Source organism: Zosterops lateralis (assembly GCF_965231275.1).
Source record: "Zosterops lateralis genome assembly, chromosome: 7".
Taxonomy (NCBI): domain Eukaryota; kingdom Metazoa; phylum Chordata; class Aves; order Passeriformes; family Zosteropidae; genus Zosterops; species Zosterops lateralis.
The window spans coordinates 27,728,554-27,753,784 of record NC_139767.1 but is presented as its reverse complement, the minus strand read 5'-3'; the positions used below and the strand labels follow the sequence as shown (position 1 = coordinate 27,753,784).

The following is a 25,231-nucleotide window of genomic DNA, read 5'->3' as shown; positions in this document are numbered from 1 at the left end:
GCTGCAGCAAGTTGTGAATAATAAATGAAAAGGCGAAATTGCTTCCCTGTGCACAGAGAGAATGCAAACAGCTGTGCCATTTGCTTGTGTGCTGCTTGCACAGATACACTGGCATGGCTCGGGACCTATGAAGAAGAGTGTAGCAAATCCACAGTTCCCAAGTTTTCCCTCCTCCTCTGACTCAGTCCTTAAGAAAGTTTAAAATTCCTTTTATTGCTTATAATCAATTTTTGTTGCTTATCTATTCTTCTCTATTGGCAACTGGCCAGTTAAAAGAAGGGAAAAGGAATGAGAAACAAAGAGGCCAAATATGGAAACAGAAGTCTAAATACTTCATAATGAAGAGTTTTTTTCTTTTTGGACTCAATCTTCTCATTTTCAATGTTGTTGTCTATTTACTGTAGATGAGAAATCAGGATTAGTGGGCTTGGCAAAAGTCACTACCTCAAGTAGTTAATCTAGAGAGCAAGTCTTATCAGAAGTGGTTGAGCAAACTCAGGTTCTTTAGCCTGGATAAAAGGAGGCTTGGGGGGACCTTGTTGGTCTCTATATACTACATGAAAGGAAGCTGTAGTAAGGTGAGGATGGGTCTCTCCTCCCAAGCTGCAAGTGATAGGACAAGAGGCAAGAGGCTAAAGTTGTGCCAGGGGAGATTTAGATTCGATATTGGAAAAAACTTCTTCTCTGGAAGCGTTGTCAAGCACTGGGACAGGCTGCCCAGGAAAGTGGTTGAGTCATCATCCCTAGAGCTGTTTAAAAGACCTGTAGATGGGGCACTTGGGGACATGGTTTAGTGGTGGCCTTGACAGTGCTGGATTAATGGTAGGACTTGATCATCTTGGAGGTTTTTTCCAACCCAGTTGATTCTATGATTCTGTAAATTTGATATAACTCAGAATCTATTCAAGAAAGTAAGATTGGTGCATTCAATGCATCCCAGGTCAGACCTCCAATTTTTATTTTTTTTTTCTTTATAATTTCCTGTTCATAAAATAAGACCTGGGCTGAATTAGGTGGCATCTTTATGGTGGTGTTGAGTTAGGACTAGCAGGACACCAGAATTTTTCAAAAGGTCATCTGAGTTCAGACCTTTGGAAAAAAAGGGGAAAGAACACAAACCCATTACTTAGTTTTCATTTGAATAAAATAAGCTTTTAATTTTTTTAAAACAAGCTTTGAATCCTACACTCAAAATTGAAGCAGATGAGTGAATAGCAAAACACAGCTCAGAAAGCTGTCCCTCACTGCCAGGAAAGCCTTTTGTCTGATGTGGCAAAGAAAACACAGACAATTAGTCATTTTTATGCTTTCAAAGCATTGGTTTGATGGTGCCAAACTTTTTCTGACAGATCTCATCTACTTCAGTTATCTGCCACTCCGGTTTATGAGGTTTCTAGGGCAACTGTCATCTTCATAGTGAACCACCCAGGATTCATAGAAGGCTGCTTTTCCTTTAGCACTCCTAGATTTCAGTAACTCACTTTTATAAAATCACAGCAAAGTATTATTTTAAGAGCACAGGCAAATGATTTCTTGCTTTGGATTTTTGCAAGCCTGGTGGTTAGGAAGGCACCATCTTTCTCCTCTCTCTTCATATACAAGGGGTCTTGGCCATGAATATTGTTGTAACTGTCTTGAACTTTGTTTGGAGTAATATTAGCTCCATTGCTCTGGAAAAAGTGTAATTGTCTGAGCCTGGGAGCTGGGCTCATCTCAGGAAAAAGAGAAGTGAAGAAAAAAGCAGTGGAAATAAAGAGCTCTGAACTGGGACTGCAGAGAGGGGGGAGTTTCTGCAGACTGTTCATGAAATTGCTTCTATCAAAGACTCAGTGCATCTAAGTAAGATGATACAGGATTATTTGCATTGGTAGTATCCAGCCCTAAAAGGACAGGAGCTTGTTTCCTGGCTGAAAAGGATGGAACCTTTGCTCTGTAAGCCCACAGACTGGGGGGAGTTCAATGGAATACTGTGGTTCTGGAACACTTGTTCAAATATGTTTATTCTGTGAAATGGTAAAACCATTCATCATGCTACCTGGAAGAAATAAATAATCTAATTAGTCTGAAATTCTATTTTTCTGGGGAAAAATTTGTATACGTGCTATCATAATTAACTATGTTTGTCCCTAAAATCAAGTCTTTGTTCTCAAAACACTTTCTTGTGAAATGAGATAATTTTATCATTCCAGGTAAGATGGATTGACAGTGATAAGGAGATGCAAGGAAGCTGCACCACAGCTGAGTGCTGTCCAGACACGTGGCATGGAGTTCTGCTGATGTATTCACAGAGATACTCCCCTTTGTGTTAATTTTGTTTTCCAGTGGTGCCTGAGAGCTCTTTGACAGCACTTTTAGGCTGGATGTTGTATATTTGAAAAGCATCTAGCATGTTGGTGGCAGCTATTGAGGAGGGAGTATTCTTCACTGCCCTCTGGTATCATTCTTCCTGCACTGTGTAGAGGCAGCAGTTGAACAGCATTGATCATTCAGATCTCAGTTTCAGGCCAAAATGTAACAAAGGGGCTTGCTGGCTCAAGAGCTCACTGAGGATAAATGGATACAATGGTTTTCACCAGACCTTCTCTATGAGGGGGTAGAGGGACAAGGAAATGCACTTTGCTATTGAAAATAATTGATAAAGTCGCTTGCTCTTCCAGCTGGAGCCTGTTTGCTAACACCATCCACCCCAGCCACTAATGCTTCCCACTTCCCTGATGAGTGGCCATTTTCTACTGCTGGCTTGGTGTAAGAATATCATGAATAGGATTTTTTATTTATTAGCTGTGTTAATGTGGCACACAGGAGCTGCATTACGTTGGGCACAGTACAAACACATTTATTTAGACTTGTGTGAAAATTACTAATGAGAGAAGATGGCTGGCCAAAGCTCTAGGCGTTCTGACACCTCTGAATAAAACCATGACATCCCAACAATGTTTAAAGTGATGATTCCAGCAGAAACTCAGCCAGCTGCTTCCAGAAACTGCTACAGAATAACATTAGCCTTCTCTAAATACTCTAAAAAACAGAAGAGTTCACAAATGTTAGGAGATGGTCTTTACCCTGAAATGTTACCGTCCAGAGTCTCCATCCTTCAGAGAAGTGTCTACTTATTTGGTGCATCCAGTGAGAAGTGTTATTTGCCTTCTTTAAAATTATGCATGGCTCTGCATGGTCAAGGCAGAAAGAAAAGGAGAGAATTAAGGAAAACTCTTATTTGTTTGAAAAGAACGAGAAAGTGGAGACTTAGAGCTAAAAGGACTTGCCTGAGGCTACAGAGAGAGTTGTGGCAGAGCCCAGAATAGAAGCCAGATGTTCCAAGTCTGTAGCAATATGACTTAACAAGATTTTAACAGAGGGATGTTTTCCTTCAAAGTCTCTTTTCATCTTCCTTTAAAAATAATTATTTTATTTTATTTTATTTTATTTTATTTTATTTTATTTTATTTTATTTTATTTTTTCTAAAGAGTAATGAGGGAAGTTTCAAATAAAAAAAAATACACTGAGGAATCTGAGTTTTGGGACATTTGCTAGGATTCTGATTTACCACAAGCAAGAAGAGCTGCTCTGATGCTAATTCTTAGGTAGGAACCTCAAAGATTGCAGGAGTCTATAAATATTTGCTTTATTTGCAGTGAAGAGTACAGGAAGTTCTGAGTTAGCCTAATTTAGGCTTCAATATAGGCTATTTATGTACTACCTCCTGGGACCACCTCTGATTACTGAAAGAATGACCTTATTGGAAACCAACAAGTAGGTCTGCAGTTAATTATAAAGGGTTCAGAGCTTGCTGCAGAAGCCTAACAATGGCATTCTTGTGGATGATGTTATGTGTTTTTATTTAACCGTTCAAATCAGGAGAGCTTAAACAGATGGCACACACTTCCCTGCTCTCTGAGAGCACCTAGAGAAGGATACTGATAATAACTGAGGGAGGCCAAGCCTAACAGGTCAGGAGAAATGGCAAAGCTCAGGCTGTCTGGCCTCACTAATTACCATCTGAAAGCAATAATGAACTGGTCAGTGGGGTCAGGAACAGGTGATGTTGTGTGGAGAGGAGAAAGGGGGGTTTGTTTGTCTTCTGCATTTGGAAGAAGTGGTTTGGATGTTGTTGCCTCTTTTTAAATTTTACAATAACAGCAGTGACTTGATGTAATCTAAATGTGGCTTTTGGAGAAAATCTGCTTTAGGACTTTTCCAAAATAATTTCCTGAAGAAAAAAAAATATATATATCAGTACAGTTCAGGATAATGTCTGAAGAGAGAAATGTAAAAAACTGACTTACGGGGCAGCAAGTTTATACATGGGATGATGCTCCTCTGGGGCATCGTAGAAAATTATTATACCAGATTTTGTTCATCAAGGCAAAGTAAGCTAAATCAGATACAAGGCAAAGCCCTTAGGAGGAGGAGGAACGTATTCAATTTAGTGAGGCAACTGTGATAGTAATTAAAGCCCAGATGGAAACCTTTGAATGTGTCTGGCGTCTGTGTATCCGCTGTGTTTTTTCTGTTAACTTGACATTATAAAAGGAGCACCCAAAGAATAAAGAGATGGTGTTTGAAATTTCATCAGTCAAGCACTGTCCCAAATTTGATTTATTGTAAACAATCTGCAAAAATTGCTTTGGGTATATATGATACAGGCAGGGAGTTTTCTCAAGTGGTAATTCACAAAGAGAGAAATTCTACATTATTTCTAGATTTGTCTTCGCTGAAATGCAGTCAGGATTAATTACACCATTTGCCAGCTCTACTGTGAACCTCTTGTACTTCGGACATATGGATAGAATTTTATTCTGCTGTTATGTATTCTCTCTGAAGCAGAGTGCTATGCTGGTTACTTTATAAGCAGATACACTGCAAGATTTCAGTAAAAAAAACTATACAGTTTAAAAAAATGTAAAAATCAGGAATTAAGAAGGGAGTCATTGTCCTACTTTTTTCCCTATAATACACAAGCCAGGAGCAAAGGATGGTACTCTATGGAAACACTGCTGAAGGGTTAGAAGAACGTGAGGAGTGATTTGCTATTCCTGCTGAATGGAGGGCTGGGGGCGGCTGTAACTCTGCTGGGCTGTCGCACGCACTGGGAGCCTCGAGTGTCTCCTGCCTTGTGTTTGAGTCATTACTTTATCTGGAGCAGACAGACTGCTTGCAGTCCCAAATCCTCCAGCATATGCACTACTTGATGCCTAGTACAGGCATGTATGTGGTGCTGAGATTTACTACTGGCCCCTGAGTAACTGGGAGAGCTGTAGCCCCTGCCCAGTGTGCCCAGTTTGACAGGCCAGGCTCAGCATCCTGAGCTGGCCTCAAGAGCATGGAGGAAGAACTTGGTGTCTGGAGCAAGGCAAATGTAGAAAAAGGTATAGAGGGGAGATGCTCCTCTTCAGGTGTGAGAAATCACTTTTCCGGGTATCATTTGTAAACACATATTTAGGGACCTTTGAAGCAGGTTGTTACTCCCTAGACAATTTATTGGCATGTTGTGATGTTGCAGTTGCAGGTAGAGCTGTAGTTAAGCCTGTGTAATTAGTGGCAATATTAATGGTCTTTAATGATACTAACTCCAGGCAGAGGTGTTTTCCCTTCTTTTTCATTACCTTTATGCTGATAATGGCTTATATCCTTTGTACTAAATCCATATTGCCAAAATCCTCTTGGTGGTTTTCACTTAAAAAATATCTCCATATGAGCATATTCCCCCCACATATACTGTCACTCTTCATTATCTTTTTTTTTCTTTTTTCTTCTTTTTTCTTTTTTTTTTTCTTTTTGCATGGAAGTACATGGGGCCTCTTTTGCAGTCTATATCCTGAAATAACAAAAAATCCAATTACTTAAAAATATGAAGCTTGGTATTAATGGAGAATTTTTGAAGAGCTCTTCTCCTAATCCACCTGCTCTGTGATTCTGAACTCCCTGTAAGTAGTTCACTGCTCATTGACGAGAAACCAAAACCCTGAGTCCCAGGACTCATGAATTTGAGACAGATTAAATTTTCAGATCTAATTTTATTTTAATCTTTACCTCCACATTTAATATCACAGGGCCTCACAAGTAACTGTCTATGGAAGGTAGTTTTTTACATGAGTCAGGACAGCACCTGTAACCTTGGAAGTGGAGTCACAGTGTTCATGGGCTCTGTGATCAATCCTCCAGAAAGGGATGAGAGACTTGCAAGTTGATAAAAGACTTGAGTGTAGTGCAAAAGAGCTCTTGATCACCTTTTCAATCATCTCTTCACTTCTCATCCTCTGTTTAAAGACAAACTAATTGTAATTAAAAAAAAAAAAAAAAAAAAAAAAAAAAGAAACATTGACGTTTTTTTAAATTCCCTATGACCAACATGTTCTAGAGTTTATAAGACCACAGGTTATATTTATGGGTCTTATACTTCCAAAGGGGATCTGTGATGCTTTTGTCTGCAGTATCATTGCCACCATGGGACTGAGGTCTGAATCTTACATCAGTGTACATAAGAGGAAGCTTGAGAGATTTATAATGGGAAAATGCTGACAGCTCCATAATTTACTGCAAGGCTAACGGCAGCTCTGTAGCTCCTGACAGCTCTAAACCCTTGTTCTCTGGGATGGTTTGTTTCTAATACACTCCCTTTGCTGGATCTTCCCCCACCCTCTCTCTGGATGAATGGACCTAGGCCTGTGAATATCTATATTGCTGCATTTCCCTTTGGTATTTTAACAGCCTTTCACTTTTAGGACTTCCCATTGTTGAAATTTGTAAAAGATTTCAGGAACTTCACAGCAGAAAGGCTTTTTCATATAATTTGCCTTTTTTCTTGTTGTTCTTTCTTCAGCCTGGAGTATCTTACATATTCATTGTCACACCGGATACTCCAGCAGCAGCTTTACATTTCCAAGCCCTGGTACTTTGCTGTGTCCAAAAAATGGGTAGACACCGAACAATACCTACTTTTTAACTTATTTGAGGAGAATGCTGTGCATCTGCATAATGGTTTCACACAGAAAGTGCTTTATCTTCATGAGTTAGTGAGTCAGTTTAGGGGTATTCTATTGGCAAAAGCTTTCAGAGAAATTATGCATGGTAAATTAATGAAGGCCGTCTGAGGTATTATTGTGTGTGAATGCACATGCCATTAGAATCAATGGCTGGCTGAAAAAAGTTAACGGTCATTAAGGGGCTGTTAAAAAGGCCAGTGGACACAGATTTACTCTCTTGCAGGGCTCTGGTTGGGTTAGGTGAAGACAGAGATTGCTATTTGCCTCCGGGCCACAGGACAGCCCAGGCTTTGTGCTTTCCTGTCCCTATTTCTCTTGGCTCCTGTCAGTGGCAGATTTAAGAGAGACTGCAAGAGCCTGTCTTCTGAGGAGGTAGAGAACATCTTCCAAGCAGGTAAAAACCTTTCCATGACTTTTCCTTAGTTTACAGGTGGTTAGTAACAGAAAGTCCAAGTGGTTGAGCTTGAAATAGCTTAAAACAGTGCCTCAGTGGTGGTATGAAATGGAACTCTTTGATGGAGAGGCTGCCAAAGAGAAGGCACTATTGGTTTTGGATGATGCCACCCTATCTGATTGTCAGTCTTTAAAGTATTGCTCACTCAAGTTGTAGGGTATTGGCTCCAATCAGACAGGAAGAAAAGAACACTGCAACAGATCTGACCATTAACCAATGATATGGGAAATGCTGAATGCCAACTGGAGATTAGGCTACTGTGTGCCACTCCTGGCAATTCAGCCAGGAATTTGTCATACACAGAGCATAAATGATGCAAGCTGGTTTTTCCTGGGCACCTGTATTCCCCTGGGCTGTGTCCTTTCCCTTGAGCAATGGAAATTTTTCCCCCTGCATCGTATTTTGAATGCAGTGATTCTGACTGAAATAAAATGCATGGAGAAAATTAATGATTTGATATCTTCTTGCTGCTGCCAAAAGAAATGTAAAAGAGTCTTTGATCTGGTGGCTTTAAAAAAGTGAGCTGGACCAGTTACTGATACTTATTGACCTAAGTAAGTGATAAAGCCACTGTGTGGAAGTTTAATTAGTCTTGACCAAGATAAGTTTTTAAGATTTAGTACTAGTGGCCTTTTGAAGAAGTCAGGCTTCTAGTTGTCATTTATGTCACAACACGTCCTTTTATCATACTTTCTGTGTCTCCAGCAGGAACAGTTTTTATTTTAAAGGAAAAGAGAAATGGTTCATTTGATGGGGATTAGCACAGACAAGCTTACTAATATTTGAAGGCAATTTCTGTGCCTTACCTTTTTCCGTATTTCACATCCCACAGAGATTACCTCAGACTGCCGTTGTTAGTCACTGTTATTTATATAAAGATATGTAATGCATTTGTGCTTGAGGGGTCGTCTGTAACGAGGTATGCAATTTCAGACTGTAGAGACTGGCAGGAATTACTGTGAAGAATTGCTTTCAAGTGACAGCTTTATCCTGCCTGTAATATGTCATTGCGTGCGACTCTCAATTAATCACGCAATAACAAAACATTGCGTCTGGCGACAATGGTGTGTCCATTAATATCGAGAGGTAAGACTCAGCTTTATGAACAGAAATGCTGTCCCCTGCCCACTCGTGCACCTTAATCAGCAAGTCTCAGCCCAGAAGGAACATTTCTCTCTTCTCCTCTCCCCCATCATCCTCTATTGCGATCTATTAAGCTGCAATCCATAACGTCTCATGTCTCTGTAATGGTCTGATGGCGTGTGGTGTTAAATGATTGCATGAATTTGACTTTGTCTCGCTCTGCCTTGACCTTGGTGTCTTCAGTGGCTTCCCCTCCCTCGTTTTCAAATCAGGAGTGGGGAGTTGGAAGAGAAAATGGAAGAGTGATAGGATGGAGATACTATACAAGAGGTTTGATGTTGCTCATTGAGGAGATGGGGGAGACAAGAGGTAAGAGAGGAACCATTTCTGGGAGATGAAAATGCAATGATTTGCAAATTTGCAGGAGAAAAGCTGTCATGCTGTCAAACATAACCTGCTCCACAGATTGAAACCTGCCACGTGCAGGACCTCATTGGTAAGCAGAGTGTAAACCTTGCAGTAATTCTTCCCCTTGCTCACTCTGCCATTTATAATATGATTGCTAAGTAATATATCAATTTAAGTAAAATCCCCAAATCTCGTTGTGTTTTACAGCTGTATTTATATCCTGAACAGAAACATAAAGAGGCACCTGGGTGTTCTGTGCTTGGTCTGCAAAGAAAGACACCCTGGTCCCAGCCACCAAGTATGAATCTCTGTTATTACATCCAGCCAATTTTAGGCATAGATTCTCACCCCCTGATAGCCTTAGGTTGTTTTTTTTTTTCAGTTGATTTATTTTGAGTCAGCATTGAGGTTCACACCCTGTGCAACATAAATAGGAAGTCTGGTAGTAATTAGTGTCAATGCTTTTCTTTTTTTGTGAAGAAACTTGATTTTTAAAAAGTGCTTGGCAAGACAGTCTCAGAAGAATTTCCTGAGCATCCTCAGTGCTGGTTTACACCAGAGCATTGTCATGTTACATGCAACAGAGGAAATTAATTATTGTATCTCTTCCCATGGATTAATACCATTTGTGAATTTGTGGCACATTTGACTGGTTACATTGAAAAGTGCACACTGAAAGAGGCATTTGGATTTTGACAATGGTGTGTTGGGTGCATTGCAGTACTTTCACTTTTTGTAAATAAAAAACAAAAGCCTTTGGGATTCTTAGCAATAAAAAGGTTTGTAGCTCCTTGGGGAATTCTTCATGCTCTGGGTTGCTGAATCTCCCCATTGTCTCTGAATTATCAGCTATACAATAAAAATACAGTTAATCCAGGGTTTATGTCAAGCATGGTTATTCTGGAGTAAATGCAGTATTATACTAGCACCATACAAAGTTCTTACTCCCTCTGGGCAATGTGACTTCTGCCAGTTAGCAAGAGTATTGGTTTCGGTTCTTTAATTAAGTCTAACCCCATCTCCCCTGCCGTATGAGCAGTGGATCTGACAAGATGCTGAACTTGCTAAACTATATAAAATAAAAGCACCTGCCCTCACATGAAATTGAGGGCACTCAGTAGGGCAGAAGGTGCTCTCCTAGGTGATCCCTGGCAGATACAAACCAGCACAGCTTCATAAAGCCATTTGCTGCCAGGTGTGGGGCTGCATATTTGCATCAGCCTTTTCCATCAGGTGAAGGCTGTTAGTGCATATGTTAGAATCCAAGCACACACAGGGGAGACCTCCGAGGAGGAGGGTTTGTAATCAATTTCTCATTCCAAATTATTTTTCCAGGGTCCCCACAGTATGGTGTTTGAGTAACAGAATAATTTCCTAGCTATTAAGTGCCTGAAAATCAGCAGTAATTAACTTAGCACAAGTTCTTCTCTTCCTCTCCCTCCTCTTTGCTCAAAAAAACAAACAAACCCCCTTTCTTAGCAGAGGAAATGCAGATGGAAGCAGTCTCTTCTGCCTTGGTGCAGTCATGTACAGATTACATCTTTTTCCCCCTTTCAGTTCTGTGAATAACATAATTGCTTTGTTATCCCTCAGGGGATTTGTAATATTAACATTGGTTAATGACATTAATTCAAGTTTTTACCATTAATAAAATGGCATTGCTTAAAATTAAGCATTACATTTCAATTAGTAGTCCATCAAAGACTTTAATAGTCTGGAGCATTAAAGTGATATTTTTTTAAATTTCTTATTAATTTTTTATTGTATCATGCTAATTTCCAAAGAGTGATTGAAAGCCCAGCAGATCCAATGAACGACCCTATCTGCCATGTTTCTTGAAGGAGCTTCTTTTATGACATTATGCAAAAAGGTCACATTTCCACAAAGCAGGAATCTGTTTCAGTCACCTCCTGAATTCATTATCATCCTTTTTACTTTTTAACATGAGGCACATGATATACAGGCACCCCAGGTGGACATGTTTAAATTAATCTAGTAATAATTGATTCAGAAGAGATTTGGAGGACAGAATTTGCATAAAAGCCATAATGAGAGCAAATCCTCCAAGGCCAGACTGAACAGCTAAGTCCCTGAATAACTTACATCTCCTAAACTAATTTGGTTATATATGCAGGATGAAGGTGTGGGGGCTGGAGCACCATGTGATTGGAATTCATTAGAAATAATTCATCTTCTCTAGGAAGGCTGGCCTCAGAGTGTATTAAAATTATATCAGCTCCCAAATGCTTGCTCAGACCCTGCCTCTGGGAGATGATGATGATGTTTCTGTCTGAGGGATTGTTTGGACATTTTAAAGCTTTTCTGAGGGAAAGAGCTGACCCCCCCCCAGGGCTGGGGTGTCCTCTGGCAGGCTGCTTCTCCTGCCTGGTGGGAAAATATTCAGATACCCAATCTTGGCTGGACATCTGACTGTCAAAAACATAAGTGCAGAGGAGGATCCCAGCCTTCAGTCTCAGATATTCTGCCCTTCTATTCCAGAATGGAATTTCTTAGCTGTATTCTACATCATTGGATTTGCATTAAATCCCGGATCACTGTGATGTCTTTGGGAATTTAGGGAGTCCCACTACAGGATGGGGACTCTGTACTGTTTAGTTAAAGTAAATCTGCAGACAGAGAAAATTACAACTGTAGTTCCTTAAATGAATGCAGCCAAGGCCTTTTTGAAGGTCAGCTGTCCTGCTTGGCTTTGCCTTCATCTAAATACTCTTTTAGAGGAAAGCTCTAAAAAGATGTCTCTGTGACCCAGCATAGTAATGCCTGTGTTCTGAGACTGGCGAGCTTCAGTTAGCAGGTAGCACAGCACCATGCTCCTCATATCAGAGAAGTTGCATAGCATGTGTGGAAGGAGGGGGGGGATTCAGTTCTGTCCTTTCAGAAATTGTTGATCACCGTATATTTTTTTGTGGGAAAACTGATGAGGAATCAGTCCCATTTTGTTTATACACAGCAGTCAGTAATAACCTGTCATCTGTGAGCTGTGTTATGTTCTGTACTGCTTCCCTTCAGTGCTGCCCTGCAGCCAGGAGGATCTGGGAAGAGCAGCCCTACTTCTCAGAATCCCAAGTACAGTGCAGGAGTTGGGGCAGCCCAAAGCAGCCCTGCTGTTCCAATGAGGGAACAGTTAACAGAGCTCAACAGGTACCTGCTGTTGCAAGAAATATGAGAAAAGCTGAGCATGGCAGGAGAAAAAAAAGAGTCTGGCTGACAATTATTGTTTTGTCTGTTCACATTTGGGGCATATATAGGCTGGCTGACTGCTTTCTAGCCAAAGGTTTCTGTATGATAAATGATGCTGCGCTGTGCCAAGAAGACAATGCAGCAAAACATACTCTTGTTTCCAAACAGGCTGAAACTTGGAGTTGTGCTACAGGGATGTTTTATGCTTCTCCTAGAGTTACAATTAAACCTTGGGTACATGTTATGTGGCACCGGGTAATCACAAATCTTTCACAAAACAAGCTCTGGTTTATCTCTCCTGCATTTGCAAGCGTTAAAAGAAAAAAATCTTCTCATCCTGTTTTTCCAACATAGTGGTGGAGGAAGGAGCTGCTGGGAGGAATGAGTTGGGTTTGCAATGTGCAACAACTGCCTTTGACCCTGGCATGTGGGGCTGTGTCAGTGATGCAAGAGGACTTGTTGGATGGAGTGGAAGGGAGTGGGTGTCAGAAGCTGGAGGTAGCACCACAGGTTTTAAACAGGAAAAACAAGTCCCTGGGAAAGGCTAGCCCATATGTTATGGCTGACTCTCAGGCAGGAGGTTTGTCGGTGTGATGATTTCATGGCTTGGTGTGTGTCTTCTGGAGACTTGAATTGTGGGATTTCTTTAGGTCAGAGGAAAATTAGTTTTTTTAGGTTGGTTTGTATTTTTTTTTTTTTTTATTTCTTCTTTCTATTGTTTTCCCAGCTCTGTGGACACAGGAGCACCACAGTCACTGCTACACAGTCTATCAGGATTGCTTATCTGCACGGCACAGTCTGGGGACTGCACTTGACCCCAGATTGCTGTCACAGTGTTGAAGAGAGAAACTTTGTTGGTTACTGTATTAGGTCTAATATAATTTGGAACTATTGTCACTAACTTCCTTACTAAACATCCCATGGGATGTCTGTCATAGACCCTATCAATAGAGTTGAATAAAAAAGTAGTGTCAGTAAAACAATGGTTAATACTCTAGTAAGTCAAAAATTCAATCACACTTACAGCTTTCATGTTGTGAGACAAAAGACAAGCCCATACCAAAAAGAATTTTGAAAAGTCAGGAGGAATAAATTCCTCTTTCTGACTGTCTAAAACTGTCTGCAGATTCTAGTGACTGAGTGACAAATCTGTGTCCTCAGCTGTAACATCACAGCTGCAGTGGGGAGGTGTGTGAGCAGGAGCACCTCATGTCTGGAAGTCACTGCAAATAGAGGATGGTCTCCAGACTGTCAAGCACAAGAGTGTGTTGGAGTGACAGTGGCTGTGCAGTGCGGTCTTGGGGGCTGTGGCTCTGCTAAATCACACATTTACAAACCAACTGCATTGTGCAGAGGAGCAATTTGAAGAAAAGCTGCTGTGCTGGTGTTTCTGTAGCAGCTACAGCCTTAAGACATCAGTCTGTGGGTTGAGTACCAAACCTCAAGCAAGAACTCTTGCAGCCAGGTGGCAAGCTGCAGTAAGTGTGATGCTGAATCTGCTGTACTTGCATTAAGTAGCTGATCTGCACGTAAACAGCATGTTTGGCACCTTGGATTTACAGCCCCCATGCAGAGGATTCCAAATCACAGGTTCAGTGAGAAAGGTGACTGCACTGCAAGGGCTGCTGAGCCCTGTGCACACTCCCCTGCTGCAGGCAGGGTCTCTGGAATAGTTATTCCTGCTGTTGTTGCTGTCCCATGAGCCCTGGGATGACTTCTCTCTTGGACTGTGTACATGCTTCCTCTTTTTGACTGAGCATCCAGAGACTCTGACTGGGAGTCAGGAGCTCCTGATTATAGACCTAGACTCCAGTAAATGTCATGTCTGAGTTGCAGTTGTGCTAAGTACCATAGCATCCATTGTGTTAGGCTTTGCCTTCATCTCTGTGTTTCATGGATGGAACACATAAAAGTAATTCCATAGCCAGTCCAGATCTGGGAATTACCAAAAATTTGATAATTATTTGATGAAAATTTGACATTTCTCTGAGAGGCCATTCTGTGAACAGTAAATAGAAGATATTTCCATCCTCCCTGTAGAGGCACTTTCCTAGAACACAGGGGCAGCATACCACCAGGGAGATAAATGAGTGTGAGCCTTCATTGCCAAATACAATCTTTGAATAAACAGAAGACTTCAGATTCCAAGGCTCCTTTTCACTAGTGCTAAATTCATACCCCAAACAAATGCTAACAAAGCCTCTCATGTATATTAAGTGTAGCCAGTAAGAAAAAAAAAAGATCCAGAGCTCTCTGGGGAGCCTCTTGAAGTGCTTGGGGACACACTTAATGTGTGGTCAGGTTAACACTACTCAAAAGCAAGTCTGAGTGTCAGCAGAGCAGATATTTATTTATGCCCACTGGATTTGGCAGGAACCCAGAGGTACGGTATATTTTCCCCTGTTACACAGACTTTTATTGTTGAATCAACTTTATTTAATGGAAGCTTTCTATAATAGGGTCTTGTTTGGAAGGGTTTCCTCTACAGGTGAGGAAACGGTTCTGTTTCCAGGATCTTGTGGCAGCAGACTGCATTATTAAGGCCAAGTAACCAAGTAGTGGCTGATGGTTTACTGAGGGTCTACCAGTCCATAGAGAAGTGGCCTGACAACAACCAACTCATTTTGTGCTAAACCATTATTAAGAGTTTTGTCTCTGTCACCTCTTCTGAAAGAAAATACCCCATTCCATTTTGTTGGCTTGGTTTTGGACCTTGACCAGTTCTGGATGGCTTTGATCAGCAATGAGAAAGAATCCTAGAAATAAAGTGCCCCCAAGTGTATTGTCAGTGTTTTGTGGGATGTAGTCTTAAGAATATCAAAGTATAGACTATTACTATTCAGCTCCACTACAGGCTTCATGAGCCATGAACCAAACAGTATATTAAGAAAAACTGATTTCTCCCTTGCAAAGAGTTACCTGAATTATTTATACAGATCTAGATAACAGAAGGATTTCAATGAATTGACCTATGTTGTAAAATCTTGATTGTTTTATTCTTGATACAAAACCTACTATGATACTGCAAGTGATGCCCTGCAGACTCTGTGAGGCAGGAGCTGTGAGAGGGGTCAGCATGGAGCTCAAGCTTCTGCTCTGCCACTAGACAGCATATTTCCTGCACACACTTGAGATGCACCCTGCTGCTGAATTGCAGGGAGGAGTTGAAGATAACCCTTGGATTATATGTATGAAAATGTGGCTTTGTCTTCTTGGGGTGTCGTGAGAGGGAGTTCAGTGTGAGTGGCATAGATGACGTTGCAGTTGAGACCATGGGAAGCCCTGAACAAGGTGGGTACACATGAGCCTGGTGACAAAAAGAGCAAAACCTGTGTAATTATAAGCTGCCATGAAATCCAAAGTGACCTCACTGATTCTTCAGAAGACTGTAGGGTGATTTAATTAAAGAAAAGCAAGATCTCTTCACAGATTCTCATCTTAACCATAGTTTGACCATTTCCATAGATTTGCTTCACAAGTAAATAAATGAGAAGAGCTCAGTGTCCACAAGTCAATCTAACAGTGCATATGAAGTTTGACTTCTGGACAAGCAAGTGCAGTATGCCATGTTTTGGCTGTAGGACAGATCCATGTCCCAGCGTGGGCACAGCTGAGGGCTGAGTGTGTGGATGTGGCCAGGGGTAGAGCGAAAAGCTGTGCTTTTTATTTGAGTGTGTGGAATGGTCCTTGGAGCCAGTTGGGTGGGATGGATTCCAGCCAGAGAGGGAGGGAAGGGTGAGGAGCATCAGATAAATAAAGGGCCATAGTTTTGTTGGCCTTGGAGCTATGTTTTCTAGGGCAGAGCTGCCTGTGCCAGCCTGTCATAGCCACATTTCTGAGCTGTCTTGCTTTACAATGTTTATATTTATTTCCCTTATTCTTTTTTGAATACTTTAATGTCCACATCTTTCCATTGCTCCTCTTCCCTCTGCTGTCCCAGTCGAATAAAACCATAACTGTGGCAATCACAAAAGATCCTGAACAGAAGAATTAGAGCTTTTGCAGGAGGTTCCTTTTTTAGTCTTTTTTAAAGGCATCTCTTTCTTTTAAAATGAAAGATGAAGCATTTTCTTTTATCCTTTAACTTTACTGTCACATTTTATTAAGTCAAAATGATAGTTACAGTCAGAGGAAAGCAGGATATGAATTCCTGGTACAGCCATTTTTAAAGTGTGCTTTGTTTTAAAGCCCTGAAAATTGATTGAAGGTATTTTTCTTTTAGACACAAAGCTTTAGTCAAAAGGGGCCTGATCTGAGTTACCCTCTGTAAATCAGGATTAGTTCCTGTGAAATCAATGGAGTTGCAATGATACAATATGGAGTGAGCTGGAAAGGATTCATGCCCTGACAATAAATAAGGGAGGGACTCTGGGTGATCCCCTGAACGCTGCCCTTGTGCCAGGGTGAAGCCACGAGGCAGAGCAGAATTATACCCTGTCCCTGTTGGGCTGCCATGGAATGTCCTGGCTGGGAGATGGGCAAGCAGGGTGGGTTTGTGCTGACATGGGCACTGAGGTTGCAAATCTCAGCTTTGGAGATGCTCTAAGTGTACAGACCTCCTGCCTTTCCCAGATGGAGCAGCTCTTTGCCCATCTCCTGCCACTGCCACTGCAGTCAGGGAGCCCATGAGCTGAGAAAGCCTGATTTAACAGACAAGAGGATGGTGGCAGAAGTGGTGCTCTACAAAATAACTGGAGCAAATTTCACCAAATCCAGTATCCCCTGAATTTATTGACCTTTTTCTGTCAGAGGACTGTAGGGATTCACTGTGTGGAGTAGAAAAGGGGAGAAAGATGCCCCATCACTGGCCCTTGGGGCTGTGCAGCAGCTTTCATGAGGAGCAAGACAGATAAACTTGGACCAATAATATTTTTGGACGTTTTTATCTCTTTTTAACGTGTCTGCATTGGGCCAGGGAGAGGAATAGCTAGGGTGGTAAAGATGCATCAAGATGAGCAAATAAAGAATTGAAATGATATGTCCTGTCTGAGATTTCAGTTTAACCAGGGATTTGAGCTCTTGTCTCTCATCTGCACTGAAACCTTGACAGCTGATTTCTTGAGCCCAAAGCCATTCTGAGCAGACATATTAATAAGAACAGCTCTTTTTGGAGCATTTCACTGTATCTAAATGGCTTAGAGGCCAGGGCATGTTCCAGCACTGCAAAGCACCACTAGTCTGGGCTGTGCTTGGGATGTGCCCTGTTTTAGCATGGGGACTAGCCTGTTTTTGGATGGGGACTAGCCCTAAGCACTGGTCGTATTCCAGACTTCACAGTGAAAATCTGCAGCTTGGGCAAAATTTGAGGCTTGGATTTGACCACCTCCAGTAAAATTTAAATGTTTCATTTCATTAAAACTCTTCATAACTTCTGGACTCTCCCAGGCAGTTACGAGCTTGCTTTTGGCATACAACTGACCTGTGTTGCAAATGGCACTGCTTCATATTAGGAGTGTGGGGCTATTTTTGGAAATAAATTTGCAGCAGCTGGGAATTACTAAGTTAGGGTCTTAAAATATTGGGAAAAAGTGAACAAGGCAGCCTGGGAAGGGGCAGGTTGAAAGACTAAGATTTTTTTTTAGTGTTATCCACTGTGTCAATATTGTTCAGCTCTAGGGCTCTGACTTCTGTTGCCCTTGATCAAGCTGGCATTTACCCACTGACTGCCTCCAGTAAGACACCAACTCAGGGCTGCACATGACACTGATTTTCCTCTATCAGGAGATAGAGAACAAAGTGAAAGATAAGAGTTTTTTATAATGTTCCTTTTTTACCTTGGTTTGGTCATTTTTACTTTGTGCTTCAAGTTTGAAACCATTATTTTCATGCACACTTTGAATTTCCCTGTTACAATAAGGAAAAGAAGATGGAACTTTACCCCAGATACTGGTTACAGCTTTCTAAGGAACACTAAAGTCTCTTGGACTGTGGTAAAATCTCCCAGGGAAAGTGGCAGAAATCCAGATACTTGGCACATTTTACAACTAGTCCAGACAAAACACTAGTAAATGTACTCTGCTTTGGCACAGAATGGGCTGTGGGATGTTATGGAGCTTTCCTGTATGCAACTTTTTATCATTTCATGACCATAATGAGTGTGAAACTTGAATTTACTCATCTGCTAATTGCACACCACACCACATAGGGCTGTACAGGAGCATAGGACCTTATCATGTGTTTTGTTTTAAGATTTATTTTTTTTTCACCTAACTTGAGATCATTGTTTGGATGATTAGTACATGAAAATGGCCATATTGTCTCAAACTAGAAGTCTATCTAGTTTAGTACCTTTTTTCTAGGATTAGCCAGTAATGGCTGCACTGGGAGTAGTAGAGCGTGCATAAAGTGAGATTTCCATGACTGTCTTTTCCAGTTTCCAGCAAAGACATCTGACACTGAAAAAGTCATTTTGCCTTTTGTGCATTTCACACAACAACCATCTCCTATCCTAGGAAACTTTGGCTTTGACTTTAAGTGTATCCGAAAGCTATACAAAATGCATCTCCCTGGCCTTCATGTCTCTGTGCTGTGCTTCATTTCTGGATCTTTACTGGAAAAAAAGGATCATTTAATCCAGTGGCTGAAAATATAATGTGAAGCTGCATCATCAATAATTTTTATTACAGTGTGGCTCATACAACATGTCCATCATGTGAGGTGCCACAGTACTCAGTGGTGTACACCCTGCTGTATGCTTAATGACTAAATGCTGTGCTGGCCTTAGCTGTAAATGATTTCACATCTCTTCCTTCTGCCAGTCCCATTTTTTAATTTAACATTATATTTGCTGTGTTTTTAAAAACAGCCACCCTCCATAGTAAAGTGCTGTAGAACCTCTTTTGGAGAGCTGGAAAGGGATTATATATCACTGCATAAAATCTGCATCTATGCGAGGATGGAAAAAATGTGAAATGCTGTAATGTCTCACTCACACTGGTTGGGAAACCAAGTCCCTAGAACCACCCCGGGCCCTGAATGCCAATGCTGTTTTCAGTCAGAGGTATGGAGCTGCTGCTGAGGGCGTGCAGAATGGATGCACGGACAACTCATCTTTATGTGTGTTTAAAATCACAGAGAAATACAGTTAAGAATAAAACATAGGATCCATTTTTCAAACAACTGTCTCCCATTTCTGGTGTAAGCAGTCCCTTATTGCTCTCGTGATGCCTGAAGACCTTTACAAGTTTCTTCCAGCTACTTGATGTCACAATATTGTCCTTTATATTGGAGTTTGCTCCATGTCACAAGCCTCTCATTGTGCATCAGAACCTTATGTTATCTGCCATCAGCCTACCCATTTCAGGTCACTGAAAGTGTTTTAGAGAATCCAAACAAAAATAGAGTTATCAGACACTGCAGGTGTTGACTGTTACACTAACTTTATGAATGACCTCTGCAGGAATTGAAAATCTCATTATGTGTGAATTTAATCAGAATCAGCTTTATCACTAGATGAGATTTAAAGGTGGGAGACTATTTGTTTGAAAACATGTGTTTGCAATAAATGAACAAAGGTACATCGGAAAATATACTATGCACATCAGTAAGATTAAATTTGGCAATGCAGATTTTCTTAAGCTGCAGCATCATCTTGGGGAGCTTGTGGCATGGGCTAATTAATCCTCCAACCTCTGTCTCAGGCCTGGGTAGGCCCGGGGGAATTTTTAGAGCTGTGCCTTTACTGCTACTGTTGTTAAAAATGCTCACGTAGAAAAGGCATGACTTTCCTCTCTCCTCTCCTGAGCGTGAATGCTCCTCCTCTTTAGCTGTGCCTCAGCTCTTGCGACTGGGAGCAATAGCATCCCATAATAATGAAGGCAATCAACTCACTTCTTATCATTTTCTCCCTTAAATTATTCTAATTCTTATGTTACCTCAATTATCACTTTTCTGGTAAGACCTTTATACTGGCTTGTTTTGTTACAAGACATTTAAAGCAGCAGTAGTCAGATGCATGAATTACATGCTAGAACAGTGTTAATTGCCCTTGTTTTCATGGTGACTGATGTTGGCCTTTCCTCAGCAATCTCTTGAGTTTAGCATGGAATTTACTATGAACACATTACGAATTTGAGGAGGGAGGTGTCCACACCGGGGGAAACATTTACACCTGGGATATTTGAAATTTCATGTTGTCAGTGCCAGCCATTGCACACCAGGTGGTTTATAACATGCACACCCCAAGCACACAGAGATAGGCATTGAGGGAGCCGTGCACTTCCCATCTTTATGGTTGTAAATTGGGATTTTTTTTTTTTTTTTTTTTTTTTTTTTTTTTTTTTTTTTTTTTTTTTTTTGTGCTGTTTGTGGAATATTACCTTATGTACTTAAGCACAAGTGGGGTTGGTAGGAAAGGGGTACTCCACCCCTCCCCATGTTATATTCTCTGGATAAGCATTCACCTTTCTGAAAGTGGAATTATTTGTATTTCAGGTATCCTCCGTGGGCCTATCTTGGAAGCTAGATCTGCAGCCTCCCTTCAGTCATGATTGTTTCAAGATTAAAGGCCATTTCCCTGTCATTGCCAAGCCTTTTTCTTCTTGCTTTTCATCTCTCATCATCACAGAATGTACCTGAATACACTGAAGCTGAACATCAGCAATGTGTTAGGAAAGAACACCCCACAATTTCTTTTGAAGGTAAGAGCTTCTGTTCCTGTTTCAGATTCCAATTGGATGATCCATTTAGGTTTAGTCTGTGCTGTTTTTCCTTACAACTGTGATCCACAGGCCAGGGGAAGTGGCCTGACGAATCATTTTCCCTTTGATGCTTTACAGTGTTTTAATTCTGAGGTTTCACAGCAGTCACTTAATTCAGGCAGTTTTGGGACTACGGGTTTAAGAATCTCAATTTTCTACTCTGTTCCAGGCTCCCTGCAATCTTGTGCCATGCTGAAACCATGTTTCAGTTTCCTTTTCTCTAACTGGTTTCAGTAATGCCTCACCTGGCTTGCTGGAGCCAGATGCTTAATAAGTGAAATGTGATAGAGAATTTGGACACGCTTGGATTTGAGAGAAGTGAGTTGATCTAAAATTGCAGGGAGTGGCTGAGCTTTTGTTTGTAACATTCCTGGTTTGGTTTTGTTATGTGTTTATCACCTGGGGTAGTAATTTTTCTGTTGTTCATCTGGGCATTTAACTTGAATGTGAGAGGGGGGCTTTGTGTTGTAATGGCCAATTCTTTTCCTGTTCTTTTGAAGCGTGGGATTTCTCTTATCCTTATCCCATGAACGTACATTTCATGTACTCCTCAATTGTTGTCTGGATAATCTGTCCACTTATCCACACAACAGCCAGATTCTTTATATTGGTACCACTATTATTTGAAAATTCACTCCAGACTAGTGTGTTAAACTCAGTGTGCCAGCATCAGCAGCTGCTGAGTCTCCTTGCTAAAAGCGGTTTCCTCCAAAATGTTGGAATATCGATTTTGGTTCCCATTTAAGACTTTGCAATGCATCTCCAGTTACATTCTTTGCTAAAGGCAATTGTACCTTGCAATGTGTCTTTAGTTAGGTTCTTTGCTAAAGGCAATTTAGTTGTGGTTTTGTGACCTTTGAGATAGGGTTTCCAGGAAGAAAGTAGTCAAAGGCTTCCTTGCTGACCTTTCAGGGTTCTTCTAGAGAGCTTTACTATTCTTCACAGAGGAGGAAACTCTTGTCTCTTAATTTGGAAAGTTTAAGAGATTTCTTGTCCGTTTTCCATTATCCATGCCTTAAAGGTTTAAGTGGATTAAAAGAAATTAGCAGAATCCTTAAGCCTACATATACGGCACTGTCTCTAACCTTGCTCTGGTAGGTAAACCTTGATTTTACTTGCTAAATAAATCTAGCCATCTGTTTTAACTGGGGAGAGCCAAAAGGAGAAGCCTTTGCTGTTAAAAAACAGTGAAATTCAGTTCAGTAGACTGAAAAATAATGAGACTATTATAGGTATGGAAAAGAGAAAAAAAATGCTACTGTCTCTATTAACCAGGAGCACCAAATTTTGAGTTTGCAGAGGATGTGTCTGTGCAATCCTGCACTGAGGTAAATCATTCTGCAGGGAATATTAAAAGTCCCAGTTCTTGAAGTTGAGGAATTGGTGGGCATTTCTTGGCACTGAAATGAGTGCTACTCTGCAGAATTGATGGCTGTGTAAACACACTCATAATCTGCCAGTTTGCTTTGTTTTAATAAGGCATGAATATTTCACAGGAAAAAAAAATCTGTCCTCCTCTTCTCCTGTTCTTGTTCCCTTCCTGTCTTCAATGATAGAGGGCAAAAACTGGTGAGTTAATTAGAACCTGACAGTTGTGCAAAAGAAGGGTCGAAATTGCAGATGCATCAAGAAAATTACCCAGATTATAATCTGAGTTTCTTAAACCCGAATTAGATTCAGATTTATGTTTTTTCACAGCACCTGTTTCCTTATGATTGTTCATGATACATTTTAATCTTGTATTTTTTTTTGCTGCAACACTCAGCTGGAAAATAAATAGGAATTAAACTGAAGGCACCTTTTGTCCACTGCACACAGCTTTTAAAGTCTGGTAAAGAGGGCTCACAGGTCCAAAACGACACCTCAGTTCATCATCTGATTTCTCTTAAAGCTATACCTTGTTCTGATGCTGGCACATGCAGGTTTAGGCTGCAATAGTAGACAAGTAGGAGAATCTAAATTTTATGTAGTGTTCCTAGATTGCTCTGAGGATGTCTCTGCTTAACAGGCTCAGGGGCTTTCTGTGGGTCTCCATATGCATTGACCCATGAATCACAACCTGGTACACAAAGGGAGTGTGCAATGATGAAAAAGTGACCCCAGCAGAGCCTTTCTGATGCTCCTGCTGCCAGGGGAAAGGATTATGTTACACCAGCAATTTTCTGTGGATGGGCTATAATAAGGCCTCTTACCATTCAGTTATACAGGGTACATTAATTTACTGCCAGAATGAATAGGTTAACAAAACAGTTTATTTTCCAAAGGGGTTGAATACCTTCTTTTTCACAACCTTCCCATCACCAGACAAATGGGATGCCATAGCATGTTTTGTGTTCTCTAGTCTTCAGTTCCCACTTTGCTTGTGTTCAGTCTCTTTTTATTATACTTTACCCCTAGATTATGTTCTTAACCTCCAGTTGACTGGATAATATCCTTGTTGTAGAAAAATCCAAATACAACTTTTTTCTGTTTTCCTCTTCTTTTCTGAGAAATTCTGTATTTTTTATGTTGCTCTTATTGTATGTCATCCACAGTAGCCACAGAATCTCTTTGTCTTGCTCTGAGAGTGGGTAAGAAAGACAGAATCCAGTACATGTTCCACTCATTTAAGCAGAAAGAAGACTATGTATGTAGAATGCTTTAACTTCAGCTGTGTTCAGACCTGAAGAAATGCCTGTTTCTTTACAGACTCCATTCCCAAAATTATTTGTGCCATTATTTGTGATGTAGAGAAAATGATCTAGACAAGTCGAGGGACATAAATTCTGGTTCTAGATATACATACTTTAAATGCTAAAGATAACATTTGCTCTGCCAGGAGAGATGTGGGCTGGGGAGGGACCATGAGATGAGTGGTTTATCCTCACAGCCTGCATGGAGATCCTGAGGGACATGGTAGGAGTTGTGTGCTGCAAACACCGTCCTGTGTGTTTGCAAAGTACCAAACTAACACACCAGTGCCCCAGTTTCCCTGGGGCTTATAAATGGTGCTCAGTGTAGAGTTCACCAGCAATAATAACGTACCCAGTTTGGGCTTTTCATAATTAGATTGTTCTACTCTGTGTTTATAGAAAATTCAGTTAAAGTTTGATTTCCCTTGTTAGATCAATGAGAAAATGATCTTCTACTTCCCAGGAGGCTGTTTCTGGTGTCTTACTATCAATTTGACTGTTAGTGAGTAGCTACATTAAGGATGTTGCATGCTTGTTTGTTTTTCAGTGAGTTGAGAATTTAGTGAAACAAGTCAAGTGTATTCTTAGTGCATCCCTTTTTATTTATACATGCATGTACACACGCATCCAAGTCCCATTTCACAAAACTGTTTGTTATCCCAGCACATCTTCCCTGTGGTCCACTCTGGCAAGCCAACCACCAGAGAATTTGTTTCCACTTCTTGTCAATCATGTTCCTATTTCTCATTTTTTTCTGTACGGATCTTACTGCCAATAGATCAGTGCCTGCATGTGCAATTGGGCTGTGCCTGTGTCGTACTGTCCTGGTTGCCAGCAGTAGACTTCATTGTTGTACAGCTCCTTCTTGGGTACAAAGCACCTTTGCTATTCCTTAAAGACATTTGGAGCTCCTTTGTAATGTGCCTCTTGGGAAAACCAGAAACATCTTCCAGTGGGACATGTCAATACTAGGTAAGGTTTGTTATTTCAAGAGGCAGAGCCATGAGGGACATGCATCCATGTTTGTAATGGCTGCAGAGTGTTAGGCTTCATCTTGTTTACCAAGGGAGTGCTTCAAAGTTTGCAAACTCATCTGTGTTACGTGAATCATTTGGATGTTCACAACTTCACTGGATATGAGTTGCAGACAGGTTTCCACTTACAGTTCCTACCATTATTTATTTCTCATTAATGTCATCCATTAAATCAGTATGCTCAGGAAAAAGTATGGTAACTTCCCAGATTTTTCTCTGTTCTGTCTCTCAGAGCCTTTTCCCCTGGGTCATGGCAGTTAGGGTAAGCTGGAAGAACATAATTTGTCCCTGCTTTAATAATTGCAGCCTGTCTTCATCCATAAAAACACCTCAGCTGATCCCATGCTGAGGCACAGGACAGAGGTGGACTTGGTTAAATAACTCAAATTTCACACCTTCTCAGGACTGCAAATCTCAGCATTGCAGACTGTATCATTATGGCTGATGTGAGTTCTCAATGTGTGGCATTTGATCCATTGTGTAATCCTCAATCTCTCCTAGATGAAGGCAAGTTGCTATGTCTGTTGCCTCAGGTTTTCAAAGTGATTTAGTTTGGGAGTGTTTAAATCTGAGGGTTTACTTCAGACTGTAATTATTACCTCCTAACAGATAAATGTGATTCAGGTGACTTGAATGTAGCTTGCTATGCATTTTCTCAATATTTTATTTCTTTAAACAACATTTTATTGAAAT

At 40.8% G+C, this 25,231-nt stretch overlaps 1 protein-coding gene across 8 annotated transcripts in view; it reads left to right on the top strand.

Annotated features, from left to right (window-relative positions):
• SEMA5B (semaphorin 5B) overlaps positions 1 to 25,231 on the top strand; it is a 267,706-nt gene that overhangs the window by 114,601 nt on the left and 127,874 nt on the right. For all 8 annotated transcript variants that reach the window (XM_083865131.1, XM_083865130.1, XM_083865129.1 and 5 more), the window contains one exon: positions 20,567 to 20,772. In XM_083865131.1, the coding sequence (XP_083721257.1) occupies positions 20,619 to 20,772 (154 nt within the window). In that variant the 5' untranslated portion in view covers positions 20,567 to 20,618. The remainder of the gene's footprint in view (positions 1 to 20,566; positions 20,773 to 25,231) is intronic.